The following is a 22,112-nucleotide window of genomic DNA, read 5'->3' as shown; positions in this document are numbered from 1 at the left end:
AAAAGTACTTTATTTTGCATTCATTTGTTTCGGATAGCAATGAATCTCTGCACTGCACATTATGACCTTTTTACCTTTTTACCAGTTACTAGAAGCTGATGTGGTGAGCAGTACCGCTGAAGGCCTGGATGTTTTACTTCATCCCAGTGGTGCACCAGCATTTCTTCCAGTTTCTCATTTGTCTGATCATCTGAGTAACTGCGAGGCTCTTCTCTCTGTGTACAAACCCTCAACGAGACTGGCGAATGTTGTTTATTATGGCAAGAGCAAGGACAAGTCCATTGTATCCTACTTGTTCAAAATAAAAGACAAACCGTTGCTATATTAATGTCCAAAAGGTTTGATGTGATAAAATAATTCGCTATAAAATTATGTTACAGTTGAACCTCTCTAACACGGACACCGAAGGGACAGAGCAAAGTGTCCGTATTAGAGAGGTGTCCGTATTATAGAGGTCACCACAATGACGTCACTTTGACTTCATTGACAGCTTTAAGTATTTAGTAACTCGAAACGTTCTGCAACGCAATGCTCCATGTAAAAAATTAACACTAAGCACAAATCCGAAAACGTCTCAGATGAATAAAGCGTTACGTTTATTGTTTTTGTAACCACAAACAGGAAATTGCATTACAAACACATTAAAATATCATCGCCTGATCACTGGAGTACCCGTATTAACGAGATTAAATTTATATGAATTTGTTCCCTGGGGCCGAGATTCCATTGTCCGTATTAGAGAGAGTCCATATTATAGGCTTTTTCTAAAGAAAATATATGAGAATTTTGTTGGGACATCGGAAATTGTCCGCAATAGAGAGGTGGCCATATTAGAGAGGCGTCCGTACGGAGAGGTTTGACTGTATTATTATACGTGTATTTGCTAAGTGGTCCATGATGAAAAGGACCATTTTGATTGGTTCACTGAGTGGTGGAAATTTTGCAGTATGCACTACTCACTTGGCAGATGACTTTGCTTCTCCTTTTTGCTTCTTTGAAATGCCACAGAAACAAAAATGGAAACCGCAGTAATTTGTGACCAGCAGTTTTGGTTCGACTTTCAGGAACGTGGCTTAAAAATGCACGAACGTGTTTAACATGACACGCATGCTGTTGATACTGGATGCCGAATTTATAGACATTGCATGAGCATCGCATGCAATGATATATCGATCATGCATATTTTTACCACGTTATAATCAAATTGTAAAGCTGCATACCCTAAAGTGAGCTTAACACTTTTTCCTTGACTACACATCCCATAGACGGTCTCTTTGAAACCTTCTCTTTTAAAAGCAGCATCAGAAAAGAGTCTTCTTACCAACTTTAAGGACCTGGAGGTAAGTAATTAATTAAGTTATAAACTGAAAAGCTTTACTTGCAGAATAATGGTTTATAAGGGGTTACTGTTTCAATTCATGGGTGGCTTGCTGTATGCATGTAGAAAAACTGAACCGCGTTCCATTTCAATTGCCTTTATATGCGAGACGTCCTTACGTTTTTCATCTATTTCGTTGCACATGTGTGTAAAATTGCTAAGTAATAAAATGGAGAAAACGTGTGTACGGTTTGAACGCAGAAATTGTTGAATCGTGTTCAACTTTTTAAGCAGCTGCTGCATGTGACTGTTTATGCTTCTCCTTCTTATTGTTGTCTTTGATTTCTCTTTAGGTGGGGATGATCCTGCCAGGTTTTGTCAAGAAGGTGATGAGTTATGGAATATTCATTGAATTCTCCACAGGAATTTTTGGCCTTGCTCCAAACTCTGTAAGTATACCAAGGATATTTTGAACAATGTACTTGCAGATGTCATAACTAGCCTGTGATGATTAGGTAATAGGCCATTTCCGAGTTACCCTTTGCCTCTGTTTTAAAACGAGTCTACGTGCGAAACCATTCATACGAAAATGAGTTTCACCAACTGCCCATTTTCATGCTAATCAAACACATTTTCATTTGAATGGTTTCGCACGAAGACGCGTTCTGAAACAGAGGCAAAGGGTAACTCGGAAATGGCCTATTTAAGTGTTTTTTTTTTTTTTCCCCCCCCCCTTTTTTAAAAAAAAAAAAAATTTTTTTTTTTTAAAAAAAAAATATAAAAAAAAAAAAAAAAAAAAAAAAAAAGGCGGCGTCGGTCAAGATTAAGGAAAAGAACTGTTACCTTCGAGAAGATTTTGCAATGCTGCCCGCTTTATAATAGTGACTTTTGGCAGGAAACGATACTATTGTTATATGTCATGTGACCTTGAAGTAGCCAATGAGAGCATGTGCTGTTGGTGAAAAAAATTACAGCTATATAACAAATCTAGATATATTACGTAGGAAATTTTTCCTCATTCAAATAAAGGAAACTTGAAAATGATATCTAACTAAGGCAAGAACTACAACCATAGACAAAAGTAGTTGGAAAGGTTGAAAAAATATACCCGGTTAGAAACATCATTCCTGAACTGTTTTAGGACTCCCTGCTACCCTCTATCTATGTTGGAGTGTCACGTGACAAGCTTGTGTGAGAAAGGTTGCCAGTAGCTCTACATTGAGTAGGGGAGGGAAGGGATAGAAAAAAAGTACAAACCTTACTAAAACTTTTGTCTGTGGTTGTAGGAAAGCTACTACGCTTATCAGTTGAGCAACGAAGGAAGTTCGCACTCAAGTTTTACCGTTGAAACTCTGCTGTTGTCAGGGGCGACAGAGCTAGTTTCCATGGGAAACATTTCGTACAATTGACTTCAGCAGTCCAGTTCGCGCAAAAGTTGAATCACTGAAAAGTGCGGCAGACTGCTGAGCTCGAGTTGTTTCCAATGCAAACTAGCTCTGTCGCCCCCGACAACAGCAGAGTCGTTAATGGTAAAACTTGGGTGTAAAACTTCCCTCGTTGCTTCCAATGCAAACTAGCTCTGTCGCCCCCGACAACAGCAGAGTAGTTAATGGTAAAACTTGGGTGTGAAACTTCCCTCGTTGCATACTCAACTGATAAGCATGAGATGACGTTCCTTCTTTGTTAGCACGTGGTTTCATTTCTATAGTATACTTCTAAATCCATATTCTTGGTGTTTATTTTATCCTCAGTTTCTAGCTGATCAGTTTGTGTCAGAACCTGCATCACACTTTCAAACAGGACGGACAGTCATGGCAAAGGTTTGAAATGCTCAAATCACTTGACTTTGAATTCATAAACTTAATGTTAGAAATGTTTGAATGATCTCTTGAAGATAGAAACACGGATAATTATGACTGATGTAATCAAATAACTAAGGAAATACTATATACTTCTCAAATAATGTGCCGCAATGTTGTCGTAAAATTTTGCTAGCCAGTGTCTACATTGTCTATATAATTTGCGCTCATTCCATCCTTCATTAGAAGGACTTTTGAGATTCGACCAGCAAAATAATATTTTTCTGTACTGATAACTTCTAATTCCAAAGAACCTTGTAGTATTATTACGGCTTGAATCCCCGACTTCTCTAGGGAGATGTAATGAATAGTGATAGTATATTAGGCTAATGAGACCGCATAGTGTCTTTTTCGTCTCTAAACAAGAATTTAGCAGGAAGCGAGGCAAGCAAGACGCCTGCAATTGCTGATTTTCCAAATTTTTAGAGGTCGCGTACTAGTTCTTGCGAAAAGGGCTGCGTTCTAGTCTAAAAGTCAAGACAGTTTTTCTTGTAGCACTTCTTGGGTCATAACTTTTTGTCTAAATAAGTTAGAGCAAAGATTTGCATTTTGCTCATATTATTTTTAAAAAAAACAAAAAGCCCGGGAAAAAAAACCAACCCCCCAACATAAATAATATATCAATAGAAATTGGCCATGACAGATTTTAATATCCAGTCACTAGCATTTCTTCAAGTCTTTTGATTCAGGTGCTGCTGTATATAATTTTTTTATTTCTCTGTTTAATGTCTAATTTCATCTTAATAGGTGACTGAAATTGACGTGGAGAGACAGAGGTTTCTTGTTAGCCTCAAAATGTCCGACTGTTGCCCAGCTCAGAGTGTTGAAGGAAGCTTATTACCTGGTGTGGAGGTGTTGGAAAACTATCTCTCAGAGAGACGGAAAATTATCCAACATCTAGCATCTAGTTCAGGTACGAAGAGTTGAAGACAGTATTGCTATTCCGATTTGCTAGTGTAGGTGCTGGATGGAATGCTAATTCATAGTATTAGGTATTTTGCCAGTCCTGGCCCTAGCCACCATTTTTTTTTTCAGCCTCCAGAGTATTAGCGAATATTTACACTATGAATTTTAAACTCTTCAAGTGCTAGAGGAATGTGTCTCAGATGTTTAAATTTAAGCACATTTAATTTAATTTTTGATTTAAGTGCATTGAGATAAATTTAAGATTCACAAATGTTCTGCAAGACATTTAACGTCATCAAGGAGAGTTTCTCTGTTGGCACCTTCACTAAACAGACAGTGGAAAAAAGTAATATTTGTTTGCTTTGTGCATCCCTGGAGACGCGGTGGCCTAATGGTTAGCGTGCTCGACTCCGAGTCGAACGGCCCGGGTTCGAGGCCTGGCCGGGGCGCTGCGTTGTGTTCTTGGGCAAGACACTTTACTCTCACAGTGCCTCTCTCCACCTAGCCTGAATTTCAGACATCCCTCTGTGCTCGCCTGCTTGCCAGAAGGAACGTCTGAACACATTCGGGCCTAATGCCGTCCGGTGACGTCACTACGCTTTGGTGCTAATTCATGCGGAAAAGTTTCTGTCGAGGCCATGAAATTGTGAAAGAAAAATCGCTTAAATAAAGGATTACAGGGAATAAAATTGTTTTAATAGTTAACTATTAAAAACTTGAGACAAATGAATGATATTTTAATCGACTGCAAGCTATATTCTTTTACGGAAGCGATTTAATCTAAACTGATTTGCTTTATCTAGCGATCAAAATGTATATGTTACGCAACGGACAAATACAACACACTCGTGAGTACTTTAATAAATAAATCAATTTCGACGGTTTCAGAGGCATCAAGAAACGGAATTCAATACAAAAATATCCTACTTGACCGTGGGCACTGAGTTCAGAATCACTGGCTCATCGAGGCTGCAGGACATAAGCGTCGAGACTCGAGCGGCTTTGTTGACAAAACAAGATTACATATAAATTTGGCAAAACACTGCACTGCATGTCGAAGCGACGAATGCCGCCAAATTAAAACCTACCGATTTCCATTACTATTCTTCATCCGTAGGTAAACTAATAAAGTAATAAACTCAAGGTAAATGACTAATCAATTCATTTCTGGGAAGGTGAACTCTTTCAAACTCTTTCCAAACGTTTTCAAATTACAATCCTCGCGCGGTAAAATTCAGTCATAATTTCACATAATTATGCAAATAATTTTTAAATCAACCAATCAAAATCACTACCCGGTTTTCGGGTAGTGACGTCACCGGACGGCATTAGGCCCGAATGTGTTCAGACGTTCCTTCTGGCAAGCAGGCGAGCACAGAGGGATGTCTGAAATTCAGGCTACTCTCCACCCAGGTGTATAAATGGGTACCGGCGAACTTACTGCTGAGGGGTAACCCTGCGATGAACTAGCATCCCATCCAGGGGGAAGTAGCACTACTCCTAGTCGCTTAATGCTACGGAAAAAGGGATAAGCTCCGGCTCTGTGGGCCACTTTTACTTTTGTGCATCCCACATTTATCTAGACAAATTATTATTCGTCAAACGAATAATATGTATGTTTTTAATATGTCTGGAAGGTACGTAAAATGATTAAAACTCGCGTATTTGTAAATACGGAAAAGAAAAGTAAAAGCATTAAGACTATTTTAAAATATGTCGACAGCAACTGCTAGTTATATTACAATCTTAAATTCTTAATATATTGTTTGAAACAGAGGAGATGAAGGTGCTGAACTCCTTGAATCCAGGAACACGTGTCGAAGCAAAGGTAATTTTATGTACTACGTTTTCCGGTTACTACACTTTTTTCTTCTTTTTCTTTTTGAATGAAGAAAAGATTAGTCATATGTTCTTTTAAGCGTTTTGAAATTTTTTTTTACCCAAACTGCAATTCTGCTTAGCTGAGAGGTCTAGCAGTAAACGTGTACGCATCGACTCTAACTCGAACCAGAAGCAATAAACGCGTATAAACGTCTCATATTTCTGAAATCCTCCACTCTCAAGCCAACAGTTAACACAGTTTCTGAAAAGTTTGTTGAGCTATGTTTTTGAAAGCTAGGCATGCGAAATTCAACCGGAAGTCCGATATTTTCGGATTTCCAATCAGAACTTTCCTGTGTCGCGCATTTCCCGACCGCTGGTCAAGGGGAACGAAGACTCTGGGAACGAGGTTGTCGGTTTTTCTTCCAAAAATGAAATACATGCGACAGAAAGAGTTGAAATGTGACTCTTCGTAACATTTATCTCTTTGTGTCACTTCTTTTTCTTCAGGTCCTTCACGTAAAATTCCAAGGCATCGTGTTGCAGCTTGCAGAGGGTGTGCAGGGATTTGTTCCTCACCAGCTTGCGAAAGGTGTAGTGCTGGGATTACTGTGTTAATATCCGTCATCTCTTTTCACTGCTTATTTTACGTTATAGTTAAACGTTTTTAAAATTTACAATGTTGGACCAAAACAAAAACCGGTAGGAACGATTACTTGTTAATAAAAAGAACTGAATACGAAACTAGCGGTACCTTAACAAAGCTGTGCTCTTAGAATAATTGGAGGGTGCCTAGAGGCTCTTCTGTACGAAATCTTGGGGGCCCAACTCTTAAAAGCTTTCATGATAGCATAGTTATACTAGTCGCCCAAAGCCAAAACTAAGTCGTCTGTGGCAACCAGGCTCTGCTAGAGCACAGCTCTGCTTTAATAGGCCTTATTCGTATTCTCGGTATTGGACTGGAACTAGCTTGCAATGGAGGCTAATGCGGGTAATCTTTTCAAATACAAATGACATGGAGCTCTTTTTAATGATATTCCACTGCATGAATCTCCATTGCAAGCTAGTTCCAGTCCAATACCGACAATACGAATATGGTCTATTGTCCACTGTAAAAGTATTGTTGTTCGTGATAGTTGTTTGTTATTCCTTTTAGGAGTGAGCTGTGAGCCAGGGGAGGTGGTGTTTGGATGTGTGTTAGACTGGGATTTCGACAAGAAACTGTTGTTAGTGTCACTGAATCCAGAGCTAGTAGCAGAGAGGAAGGCTGTGGATACCCACAAAGGAAAACAAAAGAAGGTAGATTCATTGAAGTTTGTATTGGCTAAAGGCCTATTAAATGCTATCGCATGCAGTGTAATCTCCTTCGATCGTCACGCAACACTCCTAACAGCGGCTGAATTACCGTTACATGCTTTCACAAGGGTTACAGTGGACAAACGCACTGCACACGAGTAGTTCCCGCCAAAGGGGGAAGCACCGTTCGCGGTACCAGTGTTTCAAGGACTTTAATGAGTTAGAGAGAACTGCAAGAAACTCAGCAAGTTTGCCAATTTTTAAGAAGTATCTTTTTTCTGCTTTTTATAATTAAGTATTTTTAATCCTTTTAATGTATATGTTGTAAATATTTTTCTTCTTTCTATAATTAAGTTGTAAATATTTTTTATATTTCGGTTTAAGCTCTAATTTTTAGATTTTAATTAATAGATTTTAATTTATATAATATGTATCTAGTGTTAGGACCTTCATGTAAACCACTTAAGTGATTGGAGCTTCCTAATAAAAGATTGTTAATATTATTAACCTCGCATAGCGGCTAAATGCACTGGGCGCGTCCTGTTCCCGCCTAAACCACACAGTGTTTAAATGCACTGTGTGTACGTGCGCTTCCCGCCAAAACCGCCGCGTATAAACGTCTCATATTTCTGAAATCCTCCACTTTCAAGCCAACAGTTAACAGTTTCTGAAAAGTTAAGTTTTGTACGCCGCATGTGCATAAAAAATTCAATCATCGTTATCTACCTCATTTTTCAGCTTATAATTTGGTTCCTCGCTGCTCTTTTCAAAACGTTCTCTTGCAAATGTCTTGCATATTTCTCTTTAAACTCTTACAAACTTCAAGGCAACGTAAACCGGAAGTGGTGTTGGATTTTTGCATTTGACCGCTGTGCAGGTTTCAGTTTAAAACACTCCCAGACTGACTAACCTCCTTTTGTGTTGTCGCAGGTGAAAAGTGGGCGCATTCTTGACGCTTGTGTTCAGCTGATTACAGAGAACTACATGGTGGTCATGCTTCCACAACATAACTACAGGCTGGCCTATGCTCCTACTAAACTGGTGAGGATGCTAATGTGGAGTTACAATAGAATCACGATTTCTCGAACCCTAGGTTTCTCAAAACTCCCGATTTCTTGAACCAATTTTCTTTTCCCTTGGAAAGGACTTCTCTGTAATTTTGCCCCCGATTTTTCGAAGCAATTTTCGTTTCCCCTGGAGGTGCGAGAACTCGAGATTCTACTGTAGTTAATGTTCCACGAACAGGGACGTGTTATTGAAAATAAAAGTTCGTTTTATTGACGATCGTTCGTCGATTAATTACAGCTGTGGCACTAAAAGAGTTGCTGCCAAGGAGCTGGGTATCAAGATGGCCTTTTAGTCTTGTCTAAATTCTTCTTACGTTACAAGTAGTATTATCGTCGTTGAACCAGAAGCAAAGAAAACAGGAGAGAAGAAATATCGCACCGCGTGGAAACTAGAGACGAATCTTTCGCGTATTGAAGTCATTTTTTTCATGCGCGTTTGACCAGAATTTAATTTCATCTTGGCGGCAGATTCTACTTTGCGTTTAATTTTATGCAGTTTAAAAAAGTGGTTGATGATGTGATTAATGTTTGTTTGTTTGTCATGTTGTTTCTTTATAAGCATTTGAATGACATCAGAGATGCATCCAAGCGATTTGCTGTGGGACAACAATATTCTTCAGTCGTACAAAGGTATGTTGTACAACAACTCTCTGCATTTACCAAGTGATCGCTCCTTCTTCTGTTGTAAGGCTCAAGATCTACATTTATCTCTGCAGAAACCCATAAGGGTTTACATGGTTTGTAAACGTGCAACTCCCTATAATTCGCATTGTACACAGCGTTTGCACATTCGTTTCTATTAAGTACCATAATTATTTGGAAAATCAAGAGAAAAACTTAGCCAATCAATTCACAGCGCGCGTTAGCTCGCGCTCGATGGCGTAATTTTGTTTTTGAACAAGCTTGGTTGAATAAAGTTGAATTTGACTAAATTCTCCTGTTTTTGCGTCGTTAAGTACACTGAAGAACATCGCTTGAATACACTTAATGAATTTCTTTAGTTTCTGTAGGAAATTTACAGCGTTTAGGTCGGAATTTAAGTAACTCACCGCAAAACCGAAAATGTTGTTTCGTGTGTCACTACGTGTGTATAGCATTCGCGTACAAACTCTTGGCAAAACTAAATATTCAAACGCTATGAACGCGTGTTACACGTTTCAACCCTTATGGGTTTCTGATCTCTGTCAATGTATGTCATGCAGCAGTCCCCTTTCCAAACTTACTAAGAGTGCGTTAACAGCGTTAAGTTTCTTCGCTTAACTGCAGTTTTGAGTACCGTAATGATTCGATTTAGCGCCCGGGGCGCTTATTTACTTTTGACACCTCGAGGGAGGGCGCTTATTCGAGAAAGGGCGCTTATTTGGGACAGAGCGCTTATTTAATTTTTTGAAAAAACAACCAAATGTATCTAACAATAACAGAAACTGTAACAGTTAGAAATTGTTTTAAAAAGCTCAGGTATTTTTAAAATAATTGTTCATTTTAGCAGTAAATATATACATGAACTGTACGGTGAACGGTCAGGAGTTTATCTATCGACAATAGGGGCACTTATTAGAATAGGGGTGCATATAAGAATGGGACGCTTATTAGAATGGGGGCGCTTATTAGAATGGGGGCGCTTGTTGGAATAGGGGCGCTTATTTACAAAAACACATTCAAAGGGGGGGGGCGCTTGTTCGGAAGGGGGCGCTTATTGGAAGGAGGGCGCTAAATCAAATCATTACGGTATATTGTTCTTGGTGACTTAGGAACAACTCCTTTGATTTATTCTATAACTGCGTTGCCAATCGGGAGGGGGGGGGGGGGGGGTCAGTTAAGATTTAAGGTGTTCTATAGGGTCATTTGGTTGTTTGTAACTGGTTGTGTCTTGTGTGATTAGACCAGGCAGTTTGGAAGATGGTCTCTTACCAGTGGTGACACTTCAAGAAAAACACATTGAAAAGGAAAATATCATACCTGGAGCTGTTACAACGGCACAGTAGGTCTACTCCAAGCAAATTAAGTTGATAGACATAATCTTTTTATTCGACTTCGTTTTACATAGAAGCTACGTATCTCAAAATTAAAAAAAGTCTACAAGAGAATAAGTCCATGTTATTTTATTTTTTTGGTGCTCATCCTCATCATCATCATCATCTAACAACTCCCATATTTCTCAACAGTGTAGTAATTGTTTTATGTTCTGATCTACTGATCTTGGCTGGATTGGTACACATACATGCTAATCCACAATGGTGCATGTATGGTGCAGATTTTAATCAAATTCCTAAAACCAACTAATGGCCACAAATCCAGTTATTAAGGTTATGCGGTGCAGATGTTTACATTGCAATGCTTCAAACACTTTTACCCAATAATGATGATGTCGGACCAAAATGTTGGAAACTTTTGGCAAGGGCTGAATGATATATGCGAGCGTTAAGGTGGATTTCCACTGACGCGTAAATGTTTACGTACGTAAATCGTGCGTAAAAAAAGATACGTAGGCAAATTTCCACTGTCGCGTAAAAAGTAATAAAAAGCGTTTCCTTTTTACGCGCGTTGAACGTGCGTAAATGCCCGCCATACTGAATTATCAAGTTGGTGAATAGAGTGCGTGATTGTCGGCCATATTGGAGAAGTGAAACAATAAGTTGTTTTTCCTTTGGGGAAAAATCATTAACATTTTTATGCAAATATCTAGTTGTTTGACTCTTCCAACATGGCTGCCATGAAAACACTTTGTACCAAACGCTAGAAAAAGAAATGCCAAGAGGCATTTTATAAATACTTCCGAAAGACACCATCAAGTAAAAGAGGATTTGAGGCGACCTTCCCGGATTCCCGGTTCAAAGTCTACGTGACCTGACGCCTGACTGCGTTCGTGTAATTTGGTTCTGTAGCCAGTTCTATAGATTATTTCTTGGAATGTTAAGACTTTCTCGATGAGAAGTGTTTTTACATCTGAATGTTTTCCCAAGTAAATCGATGGGCGATTTAAAACAAAATAGTTTTCCACATGGTAAGTGGTGTCATGTGACGAAATCCAAAAGTATGATTGGGTAAATCGTTGCGTAACCGCAGACAGCCGCGAAAAAAGTTTTCAAAACCCCCAAAATCGCTACCTGCGTAAATACCTGGAAAAAAACGTGGCATTGGAAATTGGACAACGTAAATTCGGCGCACGTAATCGCGCGCGTAAATTAAATTTTACGTACGTTTATAATTTTTACGCGCGTTAACGTGCGTAAACAAAAACGCGACAGTGGAAATCCACCTTTAAGCTAAATTTCAAGTTACTCTTGATTTAGTCCTGAGAAAAGAAGTATTGTGCGGCTATTGTCGAAGCGAATAATTGGTCCTTTTTCGACTACTGGGTAACGAACAGCTTGCTTCTTTTAGGGTTAAGTCAATCAAGGATCTTCAGATGAACGTCAACTTGTGCGGTGGAAAATTTCACGGAAGAGTTCATGTCACACACATTTGTGATGACGTAACAGAGGTAAATATATATAAAGCTAATGGACGTTTGTAATAGTTAGAAAAACTGCTAAGAAGATGTTCAGTGCGTTGTACTCTTAATTTGCACTTTGTTGGCTAGAATAGCTATTAGAATCCTGTCTTTTGGTGCAGTAATGCTCATACACGTAGCATTTCAGACCTAATCAGTGTAAACTTTTAAATTTGAAAAGGTACCTATTTTCGGCTTCGAATGACACGATCAGCTTACTGTATGTGTACATTTTACCTTGTTTGTGATTCAAAAGAGGTAAACAAAGGCTCTTGTGAGCCAGCTCATAGACGAATTAGATTATTTAAGGACGGAATCAAAAGCGTAAAGAAAAACGTCCTTTGCCTCGGGCAATGAATTATGTTGAATTATTCAGACATGATTTACTCAATTTTCAGGGAGAGTCACCACTGATAGCCTTTCACAATGGAGACAAAGTTCAAGTCAAAATTCTTGGATTTCGCGACACCAAGACACACAAGTATGTTATGTTCTTTGTTTTTATTGTGATATTGTTTTTGTCTAGTGCCATCTAGTATGGTACAGAATCGTAATTGTCATTTCTATAGAGTTCCAAAAATGACCTGCCCCTTGACTAAAGAGAATCCGATAGTCACGAGAGGTTTGGTGCCCCCTCTTATGTTAAGTACACTGGACCTGAAATTGTGTTGTGTTCTTGGGCAAGACAATTTACTGTCACAGTGACTCGTTCCACCTGGGAGTATAAATAAGTATCGCTTTCCGAAAGTTTTATGGCCCCCGAAAAATGAGACGAACTGATCCAGGGTGGACAGCCTGTCAGACTACGTAAGATTGAGGCCAGTATTATCGTGCATCAGTTTAAGGGTCACAAGCGTCTTGCCGTGAAATATGTTGCTAGGGGTTTTATCTATCAACTTTATTGTTCTCGATATTATAAATACATCTCTAAAATTTTATATAATAAATAAATAGTAGTATAAAAAAGGACCAATTGGGATTGCACGAAGGGAAAAGTATCCCATGCGAGGCGCAACCCTAAAGTCTAGTAAAAATGTAATAAAATTTAGTGAAATTACAATAAATCTAATTAATTACTTATAGTTAAAAATTAGGTACAATAAGAACAGTCAGATAAAATCAAGAGTGGTGGCCAGGGAAGTTACGAAAGAGGATACAGGCGCAGGACATTTTACAAACATTACAGAGATTTAGCATGACGTTATACGGCAAACGGCAACGCGAGCTTGCCTTTCATTTTGTTACCTTTTTATTGAATTCTAAAGTTAATTCCTCATAAAATTAGGGGAAAAAATCCTACATTCAAGACAAACACAAAACTACTCATTTCCGTTTACAAACGCCAAACGGCAGAATTGAATTTTTGCCGTTCGAAGGCACTTCGAGGTTCGACTTCCAGGTTGACTTACATGTAAGGTTAAGTCTGCATTTGGACCTAGTGGTTTATCAGGTGACAGCCTTTCCGTGTTACCGTAGCATTAAGTGGATAGGAGGATTTCTACTCCTCCCTGAATGGAATGCTACTCCATTGCAGGGTTGCGCTCCAGCATTAAATTCACCGGTACCCATTTATACACCTGGGTGGAGAGAGGCACTGTGAGAGTAATGTGTCTTGCCCAAGAACACAACACAGTGACCCCGGCCAGGGTCAAAATCCGGACTGCTCGATCTGGAGTCCAACGCGCTAACCATTAGGCCAGCATGCTTCCCATTGACTTACATGCAAGTAGTTCATAGGATTTCGATCTGGAGTCCAACGCGCTAACCATTAGGCCAGCATGCTTCCCATTGACTTACATGCAAGTAGTTCATAGGAACATTCTCCTGAACATTTTTGCTGTTCTCTTTACTAGGTTTTTACCAATAACGCACAGAAATTTCACCAAGGCGGTTGCTGAGCTTACCATGAAACCAAGGTAACGATCTGTCTTAAACGTTCGTGAAGCCAACTGTTTGTGAAGTTGGCAATTGTGACTTAAAAATCATTGAGCGCACTTGAGATCGTGATCGTGACCGTGTTTTTTAATCTCAAGATACTTCCACGTAATTAGATGTGTCGCTCAATGATTTTCGAAAATGGTTGCTTGTTATTGCATACTTATTCTTTGGGTTTCCTTGGGCCGGATTGGCCAAAGCACTGTCTCACTATTTCAATTTTTTTAACTTTTCTGTGAGGTTTTCTGTTTGAATTTTCTGTTCTGCAGTTTTGACGTTGATTAATCTCAAACTCCACAAATTATAAACAACGTAAAAAACTTTCAAACAAGGGAAATAAACCCTCAATCAACTTTTAATCCTACATGTTCATGCTCATGTACATGCTCTCACAAACAGGGATTGTTTCCGCCTTTTCGCGCTTGCAACCGGCCGCATGTTTCTGATTTGGTTTTTCGTTTGCTGCGTTGTGTAATTGGCTCAGAAAATACGAAAAAGTGCTTTAAGGACTGAAATAAACATGCTGGTCAGTTTTCAGCCAATCAGAAGCAAAACCAAAACCAGTCGAGGCGTAATTCATGCGCTTTTTCCCGCGCTTTGCACCGGTCGCACGTTCCGCTCTGAGTTTTGATTGGTTCATTAATATTGCCTTTACTGTGATTGGTTAGATGTGATGTGGAAAACAGCTAAAATGACTTCAAATGAGTTTGCCATCATTCAATTAACTTTTTTAAAATTGGTATTAATTTTTTTAATCTTTGTCTTGTCTTTGTTGTTCAAAGTGAGTTGTCAGCAAACAGCACCGAACAACAAAATGTCTCGACTGACACCAGTGATGGCAACGAGATTGACAAGAAACTTGTGGAGTACAAAGTTGGCGAAGAAGTTAATTGCTTTGTGAAGTCGGTACGTTTAATTGGTTGTTATTTAATAGTAAGGCAATCGTCTGTCTGTCTGTCTGTCTGTCTGTCTCGACTGTCTGTCAGTCTGTCTGTGTGTCTGTTCGTCTGTCTGTATGTCTGTTCGTCCGTCCGTCCGTCCGTCCGTCCGTCTGTTTGTTTTACGAATGCGATGTTACCTTTCACGTTGGACACACTAATACGAAACAAAGAAATAATACTCTTTAAGAAAGTTATGAAAAACTTAGCGAAAAAGTCAGTAATAAAAATGACCTTTGAAGTGGCTGGTTTTTGATGTGTGATGTGGTTCTTCGATTGAAATTTCCAGGCCACGGAACATTGTGTGTGGATGATGGCTAGTCCTTCTGTCAATGGGAGAGTTGTACTGTTACACGCCTCGACTGATTTGCAGGTATGGCTTGATATAACAGTAGGTGTATACTTCTAGTCAATACCGTAGAATTCCGGTTATAAGCCCTGGGCTTATACAACTTCGTAAGGGTTTTTGGGTGGGCTTATAAGCGGAGGGGCTAATATTCGAGGGGGCTTATAAGCGGAAGGAAAAAAACGTTTCGAAACGAGCCTCGGGAGTGTTGATCGAAATACGTTTTTAAATTAAAAACGCACAAAAAAGCAACATTTAGCCCTGTTCAGTACTGTCATCCGGTAGAGGGGGGCTTATATACGGGGGGGGGGGGGGGGCTTATAACCGGATGTATTTTTTTGTTTCCAGGTTGATGGGCCTATAACCGGGGGGGGGGGCTTATAAGCGGGGGGGCTTATAGCCGGAATTTTACGGTACTCACATCCAGATAACAGTGATTCAGGGCTCGAGACTAACAGTAGCCAACTAGCCAAAGACTTTTAAAAGTTAGGTTTTGGCTACCAGGTTTAGCATTCCTACTTTTTCGTGGAAATGTCGACAGTTCTTCATAGAAATCAATTTATCTGACTAGTGAAAAATTGCTTTTGGCCAGTAAAATCTGACAATGTCACTAGCCAATAAACCAATAAACCAGTTAGTTAAAAAGTTAGTCTCCAGCCCTGCAGTGTATTCTCCGTGAAAGAGTCATGAGATATTTTATTCATGTTTTTCGAGCAAGTTAGAAGCCACATTCACAAAACAGACACACGTTTAAGCTGGCTCAAATTTTGCGATAAGACTTGTAATTGTGAAGAAAAATGCGTGCATGTCTTTTTTGTCAGCGAGGTATTGTGTTAAAAGTTCTGTAAATGGTGTATTTTTACTTTAATGGTTAAAAAAAAATGCGATAGCTGTTTTCGTGTACTTCTAGTTTTACTTTTTGCATAGAAACCCATTAACGATGTGTTTTTGCGAGCCAACTCATTTTCTCCCTGTTTTTCAGTCGTCTGTCATCCATTTTTAAGCTAAGATCTATTCAGTGCTGCTTTCTTCAATCAACGAACATTTCACTAACATTGCACGTGTTATTTTATTAGCTAACTTCTGTGTTGTATGTGCAGGTGTTGAAGTCGTTAAAGACTCACTTCAAGCCAGGTGATGGATACAGATGTGTCGTGTTGAGCATCGACAAAGAAAGAAGTTTGCTGGATCTTTCGCTGACTGGTTAGAATGGCCATATTGACTTAACTTTTTTTGGAAAAACTTTATTGAAACACCCAAGACTCACAACAAAAGTTACATTATCACAGTTACTCTAACTTACACGCAGGCTTTTAGCTAGGTGGGAGTCCAGGAGTCCTATGGACGGCCACTTTTTCAGAGAAAATCAATATGAATTACTGTATACAGTCAACTCTCTCTTAACAGACACTTCTTTAAGACGGACACCTCTGTAAGACGGACACCTGGTGTTGGTGCCGTCCCTGCCGTTTTTCAGTCATTTTACTGTAACTAAACTCCCTATAAGACGGTCACCTCTATAAAACGGACAGTTGAGGCCAGTCCCGACGGTGTCCGTTTTATCCGTTTCGCGATCAACATCTCAAAGCGATTCTATCGTGAGACAAACGAATAAACGTTCATAACCTATCTTACACCACGATGAACAATATTCACATCTTTAATGACAGAGAGTTCACTGTACATAGGTTTTGTTAGCAAATTTGGAAATGTTTAGATACCTTTGCACTCAACTGCAGAACAACTCCTTGCATGCTATAAAAATTTTGGATGACCACTTTTCATATCCTGGTCCAGAATCCTGCTTACACGATACATTACATAACGCTGCAGCATCGCTAACCTATAAGTATATATTGAGTTACAATATCCTGTTCGATTTGTTTTGCGCTAGCGGATTTTCTAGACTGAACTGTGTGTTAGTTTTGGTGCAATGTGTTCTGGATGTTAATCAATATGAGTAAATTTGTTGAGTTACCGGCCAGTTGAGGAAAACCAAAAGTACAAAAAAAAAAAATGATTTATTTGCGTGATTTTACCGCGTTTGGCGATTGTCACATGTTTTTGCGTACTATGAGTCCTGGCAGAAACCCCTTAAGGTTGGTTTTCATTAGGGACGGAGTTGTAATCAAAGTCGTAAGAGCGCTAGCCTGTTCTAGGCTCTTGGTAGTTGGGGGAGAGCGAGGGCGAAGAAAAAACCGTTTTTTCCTCGTTCGCCCGTGTTTTTCGCTCTCTCCCTACTACCGAGAGCCTAGAACAGGCATTAAGGGCGCTTACAACCTAGTGAAAATCAAACATTGGAGACGTTAGCGGAGTCATCAGCTCAAAAGAAACAGAGTTGGAAGAATGAGAACGTTACCATTTGCATTTTTCTTCCTATTCCGCTTATGAGTCCGTCGCTTATGATCCAGTGAAAACCAGATTGACAGAATCGCAAGCAGAAGCAGAAGAACAAACCAATCACAAGGCTAGCTCTTAGGTCCTCCGATAGTTTCTTTCTGCTTGCGACTCCGACTATTACGACTCCGACTATTACGACTCCGACTCCGTCGCCAGTGAAAACCAGTCTTTACGGGCTTCTTTTCCTGGCTAGTTTATGACACTTAGGGCCGTTGCAGAGATTTACTTTGTTGACGCTCTGGCTTGAATGTCTAAGGGAATTTGTTTGGTCGAGTTTAATGGAGACCTTTCTAGAGTTTTCAGCGGCCAAAAAATGAGTGTTAGTGTGGTCGAAAAAATTATGAAAAGAAGTGCGTGAATTAGTGTGACTAATTACAGTCGAAGCTCTCTTAACGGACACTCACGTAAGCGGACAGCTCTACTTACGGCCACCTTGTTAGAAACCCCGTTTTTACTCCCATACAAACTCTGTATTTTTACATTCTCGTAAGCGGACATTCCCGGAAGCGACCGCGGACACTTTCCGAGATTACCACTTAGACTTTTTCTTTGTTTTTAAGCTCCCCTAAGCGGACACCGCAAAGAAAATCATATAAAAAAACCTCTGTATCTTGTATTAAGCAATCAACTTCACATCGCCGTTCGTCTTTGTTTTGTCGTTATCCACGTCCGGTTACATTTCGAAACACCACTAACATGCATATTACCATTATGTTAGCTGGGCAAGCTCCCGTAAGCGGCCATCTATCCCCTACACCTCTAGTGGCCGCTTACAAGAACCATAAGCGGCCAGCTCCAGTTGCGGACACTTTTTTCGCGTCCCGAGGGTGTCCGCTTATGAGAGCTTCGACTGTATACCATTCCTTCTACATTTTGGAGTCATAACTTCAAATTCAAGAGAAAACCAAACGCTGAATTACCCGATCTTGTGCTTTCTCAGTCAAAGCAGATTCTGCCATCGAGGCTGACCAGGTTTTGACAGGCCAGGTTACCAAGATTCTTCCCGACCAAGGACTCCTCGTCCGGCTGCCCATGTACAAATGTGGCCTGGTCGCTCTGACGGACCTCAGAGACAGCTATATGGAAAATCCTTTGGAAAGTTTTCAAGTCATGCAGCTTGTAAGGTAAGTCGTTACTTTTCTAACTTGGTATTGTAGTGTGGTACCGATTTTTTTTGTGAGGATAATGGCTGGAAAAACGTCAATGCAAATGGTGCACGTGTGCCTACGTAACACCTTAGAACGGGTCAAGTTTCAGCAACGAAATCGTTGTGAGTCGTGTTTATTTCATAGAATGTTTAGTGTTTCATTAACTTTTGTGTTGCAACAAAATTTCGAGCCTGCAATTGACAAAATTGACACCTACCCCTATCCCCCCGTTTCAGTGTTGGATAGTGCAATGTGCCCAAACTTCTTGTGCCGTGCGTTTCAGTTTGTGAGCAAAAGTAGGCAACAATTAAAGGAATTATTTTTTATGCATGTTACACAACATTATAAAGGGGGAGAGGGGGAATTACTTAATTTTTTCATGTTCCAAGTTAGAAAAACTGCAATTGTGCTAAGTTTTTGTCAAAGATTGTAATGGAACGCCTCCCTTAGGGGTGATTTTTGGGTTTGGTGCAGGGAGGAAAACTGGAGTTCCCAGATATAAACCTCGGAGCAAACTCACGTTTGGCGGCTGATTCGAGTCCAGATAACTTCGATACAATTTCGTTCCCAGGGTCTTTATTATTTCCATCCTCTGGAGCGTGAGGGAATGGGACTAGCAAAGACCCGAAGGAAGTTAGACGATGACATGCCGAGAGTCACGCCATCCTATGCTTTGGATGACATGCCGAGAGTCACGCTATCCTATGCTTTGGATTATGTTTCAGTATTTTTCATTAATCCTCAGGTGCTACGTTTTGTCAACAAAGGAAAAAGACCACTTTGATCTGTCACTTAGACCTTCAAGGTGAGAACTATTTAGGTGCACTGAAGAGTTGTTGCAGCATTTACAGATATTTGCATGGCAGGGTAGTTTTTTTGCCACCCAAACATACAAATGTCTGTAAATTTAGACAGTTCTTGTTAAACCATGGTTCGTCAGCTCCTAGAATTCCTGAGAAAGTCCTGGAATTTTAACTTGTTCTTCCAGGGCCCAGATGGAAAACGCCATGAAAACCTATTTCCACCTACTCTTGAAACCCCTAGGATTTTATAGTGATATTAAAAAAGCAATTGGAATTGCTGTTATAAGTCCGTTGCTAGGAGAGAGTTTGGGTCCTGGAATTTTTGCTTGTACCCTGAAAAATTCCTTGGATTCTATCTTTGAGTAACTACAAATAGCCTCATTCTAATTCTTGGAGAAACCATACTTTTTATGGCGTTTACTGAGGAGGCCTTTTTCAGTGTCATATCAGTAGATTAACGTTGGATGAAATACTAACTGCTTGAATCTTTCATGAATGGTAGGACCGAAGCAGTGTCAACAGTGAATGAGGAAGGTAAATATATTTCTTTTCTCTTATGCGGATTATTGGATTGTTTGCAGAACGATTTGTTTGTACAGGGTTGCCACGGGTCAGGAAATGGTCAGGGAAAAATAAAATTCTTCAAGGTCAAGGAAAAGTCAGGGAATTTTACTTTGAGTCAGGGAAAATTGACATTTTGTAAAGAAGTCAAAGAAAATTAGATTCATACAATTGATGGCTGGAAGAAAACATTTCATGTCCATGTCATCTCAGCGATGCTTGTTGTTGTTGTTATTGTTGTTGTTGTTGTTGTTGTTGTTGGAAGTCTAGCCTGGATGCCGCTACTATATCTGGCATTAAGTATTTACATGGGTTTCTGGTATTTATAGTTTGTATAGGGTGACCGTCCGGGTGAGAGTAGTTCACCTGAAAGAACTGTTGTTGGTGTCAGCAACAATAGTTCTTTTCAGAACTACTCACAACCCGGATGGTCATCTTCACTATACGAACTACTAATACTTCTGGGTTCAAACCTTTTACTATTTTGTATTAACTTGGTCAGGGAAATTCTATTTTTGTCAAGGGAAAGTCAGGGAATTTTGGAAAGTGATGTCTGTGGCAACCATGCTGTATGACTTTTGCAAAGAAAAAGTAAGGCCATTTTCGCGCCAAACACGGAATCGATGTGTCTTTTTCACGTGCGCGGTGCGGCAGCCGTAATTTAATCGCAATCATGAGAATGGCCTTACTTTTCTGTTAACATCGAACAAAAACTCTCTTCTTCAACAATTTTTCTCCTCTCTTTAAAGTTTGGCTGTAGAATGGTTTTGCAGCATTTTGTCTGAAAAGAGTGAATAATAATGTGGAGTGGTTTTCTGCAGGATTAGAGTTGACATGCTGGAATGACAGGACAGTAGGCAGAGTTTCTGCTGAGTCTAGATACAAATACAATGCTATGTCACACTGTGAACTGCACTTATCCATTGTGTATTTTGCCCACAGTTGTAGGAACCGATAAGCTAGACCGCGAGATTAAAAGCTTGGATGAGTTGAAAGAAGGAAAGATCGTTCGAGGCTATGTGAAGAGCTGCTCCGACTTTGGTGTTTTTGTCAGGTAACAACTGAATATAAAAGTCGAGTAAAAATATTTTCCCCGACTCTGTTGAAAACATACTAAATAAGGTACGGGACAGAGTCAAATCTTTTAGCTTTTACGCGCTTTCGAAAATGAAAAGGGGCCATAATGGCTCCGAAAGCTTAGGATACCTTAGATAAAGGAATAAAAGTCATTTGAGGCTGCGTATAGCCTGGGTAATATTACATTAATCTTTTTCAAGTTTTTTCGCTTCTCAAGACACGCGTATGATGCAACTCCAAAAATTACATTTTGATGACGTGGCTCTACGTAGATCCACGTAGACGAATCGGATTGGTTCAGTGCTCATTGCGCGCGAAAATTCAATGCCGACCAAAAACCAATCAGAGGCACTAAACGGATCTCTCTGTAGAGCTACGTTTCAGTGTCCTTTGTGGCATCGACATCAAATGGTTTAAAACGGAAAAAACGTCTGCGTAGGAGGCTGTGTTGAGGGGAAATATTGGAAAGCGGAAGAGATTGGGACAGACCAGATTGGTTATTTCCAGAGGGGGGAGGGGGGAGCCCAGCATGTTCCTTTGTCCTCATGGCGGTGCCTGGATACAGTGACGAAATGTTTACCTTAGCAACCGTTTCTGTGCCTTCGTGCACGCTTTGTATCCAGGCACTGCTTTGTAGCTCACCCCAGGCCCCTAAAAGGTTTAGCTGCCCCCCTGACCGAGTTATTTCTCGAGCCTATCCTGGTCATTGACAGGTATATCCTAAGAAGTCATGTGTTGTGTTTATCTTCAGCCTCGCACATCACATTGTTGCCCGGGTACAGATAAAGAACCTTTCGCAGTATTATGTGAAGCAGTGGAAACCGTTGTTCCCTCAGGGAAAACTAGTGAAAGGCAAAGTGCTGAGGTAAGTGCTTTGTTATTTATGTGGGCCTTACAGGTTGCGCTATTTGAGCCATTCTGTTACAGACAATTCGGTCTTATAATTGAATAACCGTTTGAAACGAAAGGAAAGCTTTAAATGAAATGAGAAGCTTGGGCGGAGCGTGTGTGGACAAAATTGACGGGGAATATGGTCAGAAGTCATGTTTAGGTCAGTTCGTTTGAACAAAATAAACACGTCCTAACCCCTTCAAGTATTTCCTAATAAACTTCTCTTGGTTTTCATATTTCTTTAAATAATCCT

At 39.9% G+C, this 22,112-nt stretch overlaps 1 protein-coding gene across 1 annotated transcript in view; it reads left to right on the top strand.

Moving 5' to 3' along the window:
- The window catches only part of LOC144643434 (protein RRP5 homolog), a 59,738-nt gene that overhangs the window by 27,580 nt on the left and 10,046 nt on the right, over positions 1–22,112 (top strand). The window contains exons 18-39 of the mRNA XM_078502688.1: positions 86–283; positions 1,266–1,340; positions 1,672–1,767; positions 3,070–3,138; positions 3,925–4,090; positions 5,859–5,911; positions 6,415–6,496; positions 7,061–7,203; positions 8,131–8,241; positions 8,827–8,897; positions 10,150–10,248; positions 11,652–11,751; positions 12,159–12,241; positions 13,614–13,676; positions 14,478–14,601; positions 14,923–15,006; positions 16,080–16,182; positions 18,320–18,503; positions 19,273–19,332; positions 19,833–19,864; positions 20,834–20,945; positions 21,720–21,833. Of these exons, the coding sequence (XP_078358814.1) occupies positions 86–283; positions 1,266–1,340; positions 1,672–1,767; positions 3,070–3,138; positions 3,925–4,090; positions 5,859–5,911; positions 6,415–6,496; positions 7,061–7,203; positions 8,131–8,241; positions 8,827–8,897; positions 10,150–10,248; positions 11,652–11,751; positions 12,159–12,241; positions 13,614–13,676; positions 14,478–14,601; positions 14,923–15,006; positions 16,080–16,182; positions 18,320–18,503; positions 19,273–19,332; positions 19,833–19,864; positions 20,834–20,945; positions 21,720–21,833 (2,222 nt within the window). The remainder of the gene's footprint in view (positions 1–85; positions 284–1,265; positions 1,341–1,671; positions 1,768–3,069; positions 3,139–3,924; positions 4,091–5,858; positions 5,912–6,414; positions 6,497–7,060; positions 7,204–8,130; positions 8,242–8,826; positions 8,898–10,149; positions 10,249–11,651; positions 11,752–12,158; positions 12,242–13,613; positions 13,677–14,477; positions 14,602–14,922; positions 15,007–16,079; positions 16,183–18,319; positions 18,504–19,272; positions 19,333–19,832; positions 19,865–20,833; positions 20,946–21,719; positions 21,834–22,112) is intronic.

The sequence above is a fragment of the Oculina patagonica genome, chromosome 2, assembly GCF_052425735.1.
Source record: "Oculina patagonica isolate OP01 chromosome 2, crgOcupat, whole genome shotgun sequence".
In the NCBI taxonomy this organism is placed as follows: domain Eukaryota; kingdom Metazoa; phylum Cnidaria; class Anthozoa; order Scleractinia; family Oculinidae; genus Oculina; species Oculina patagonica.
The sequence above is the reverse complement of the archived record's forward strand: the minus strand, read 5'-3'. Positions and strand labels throughout refer to the sequence as shown.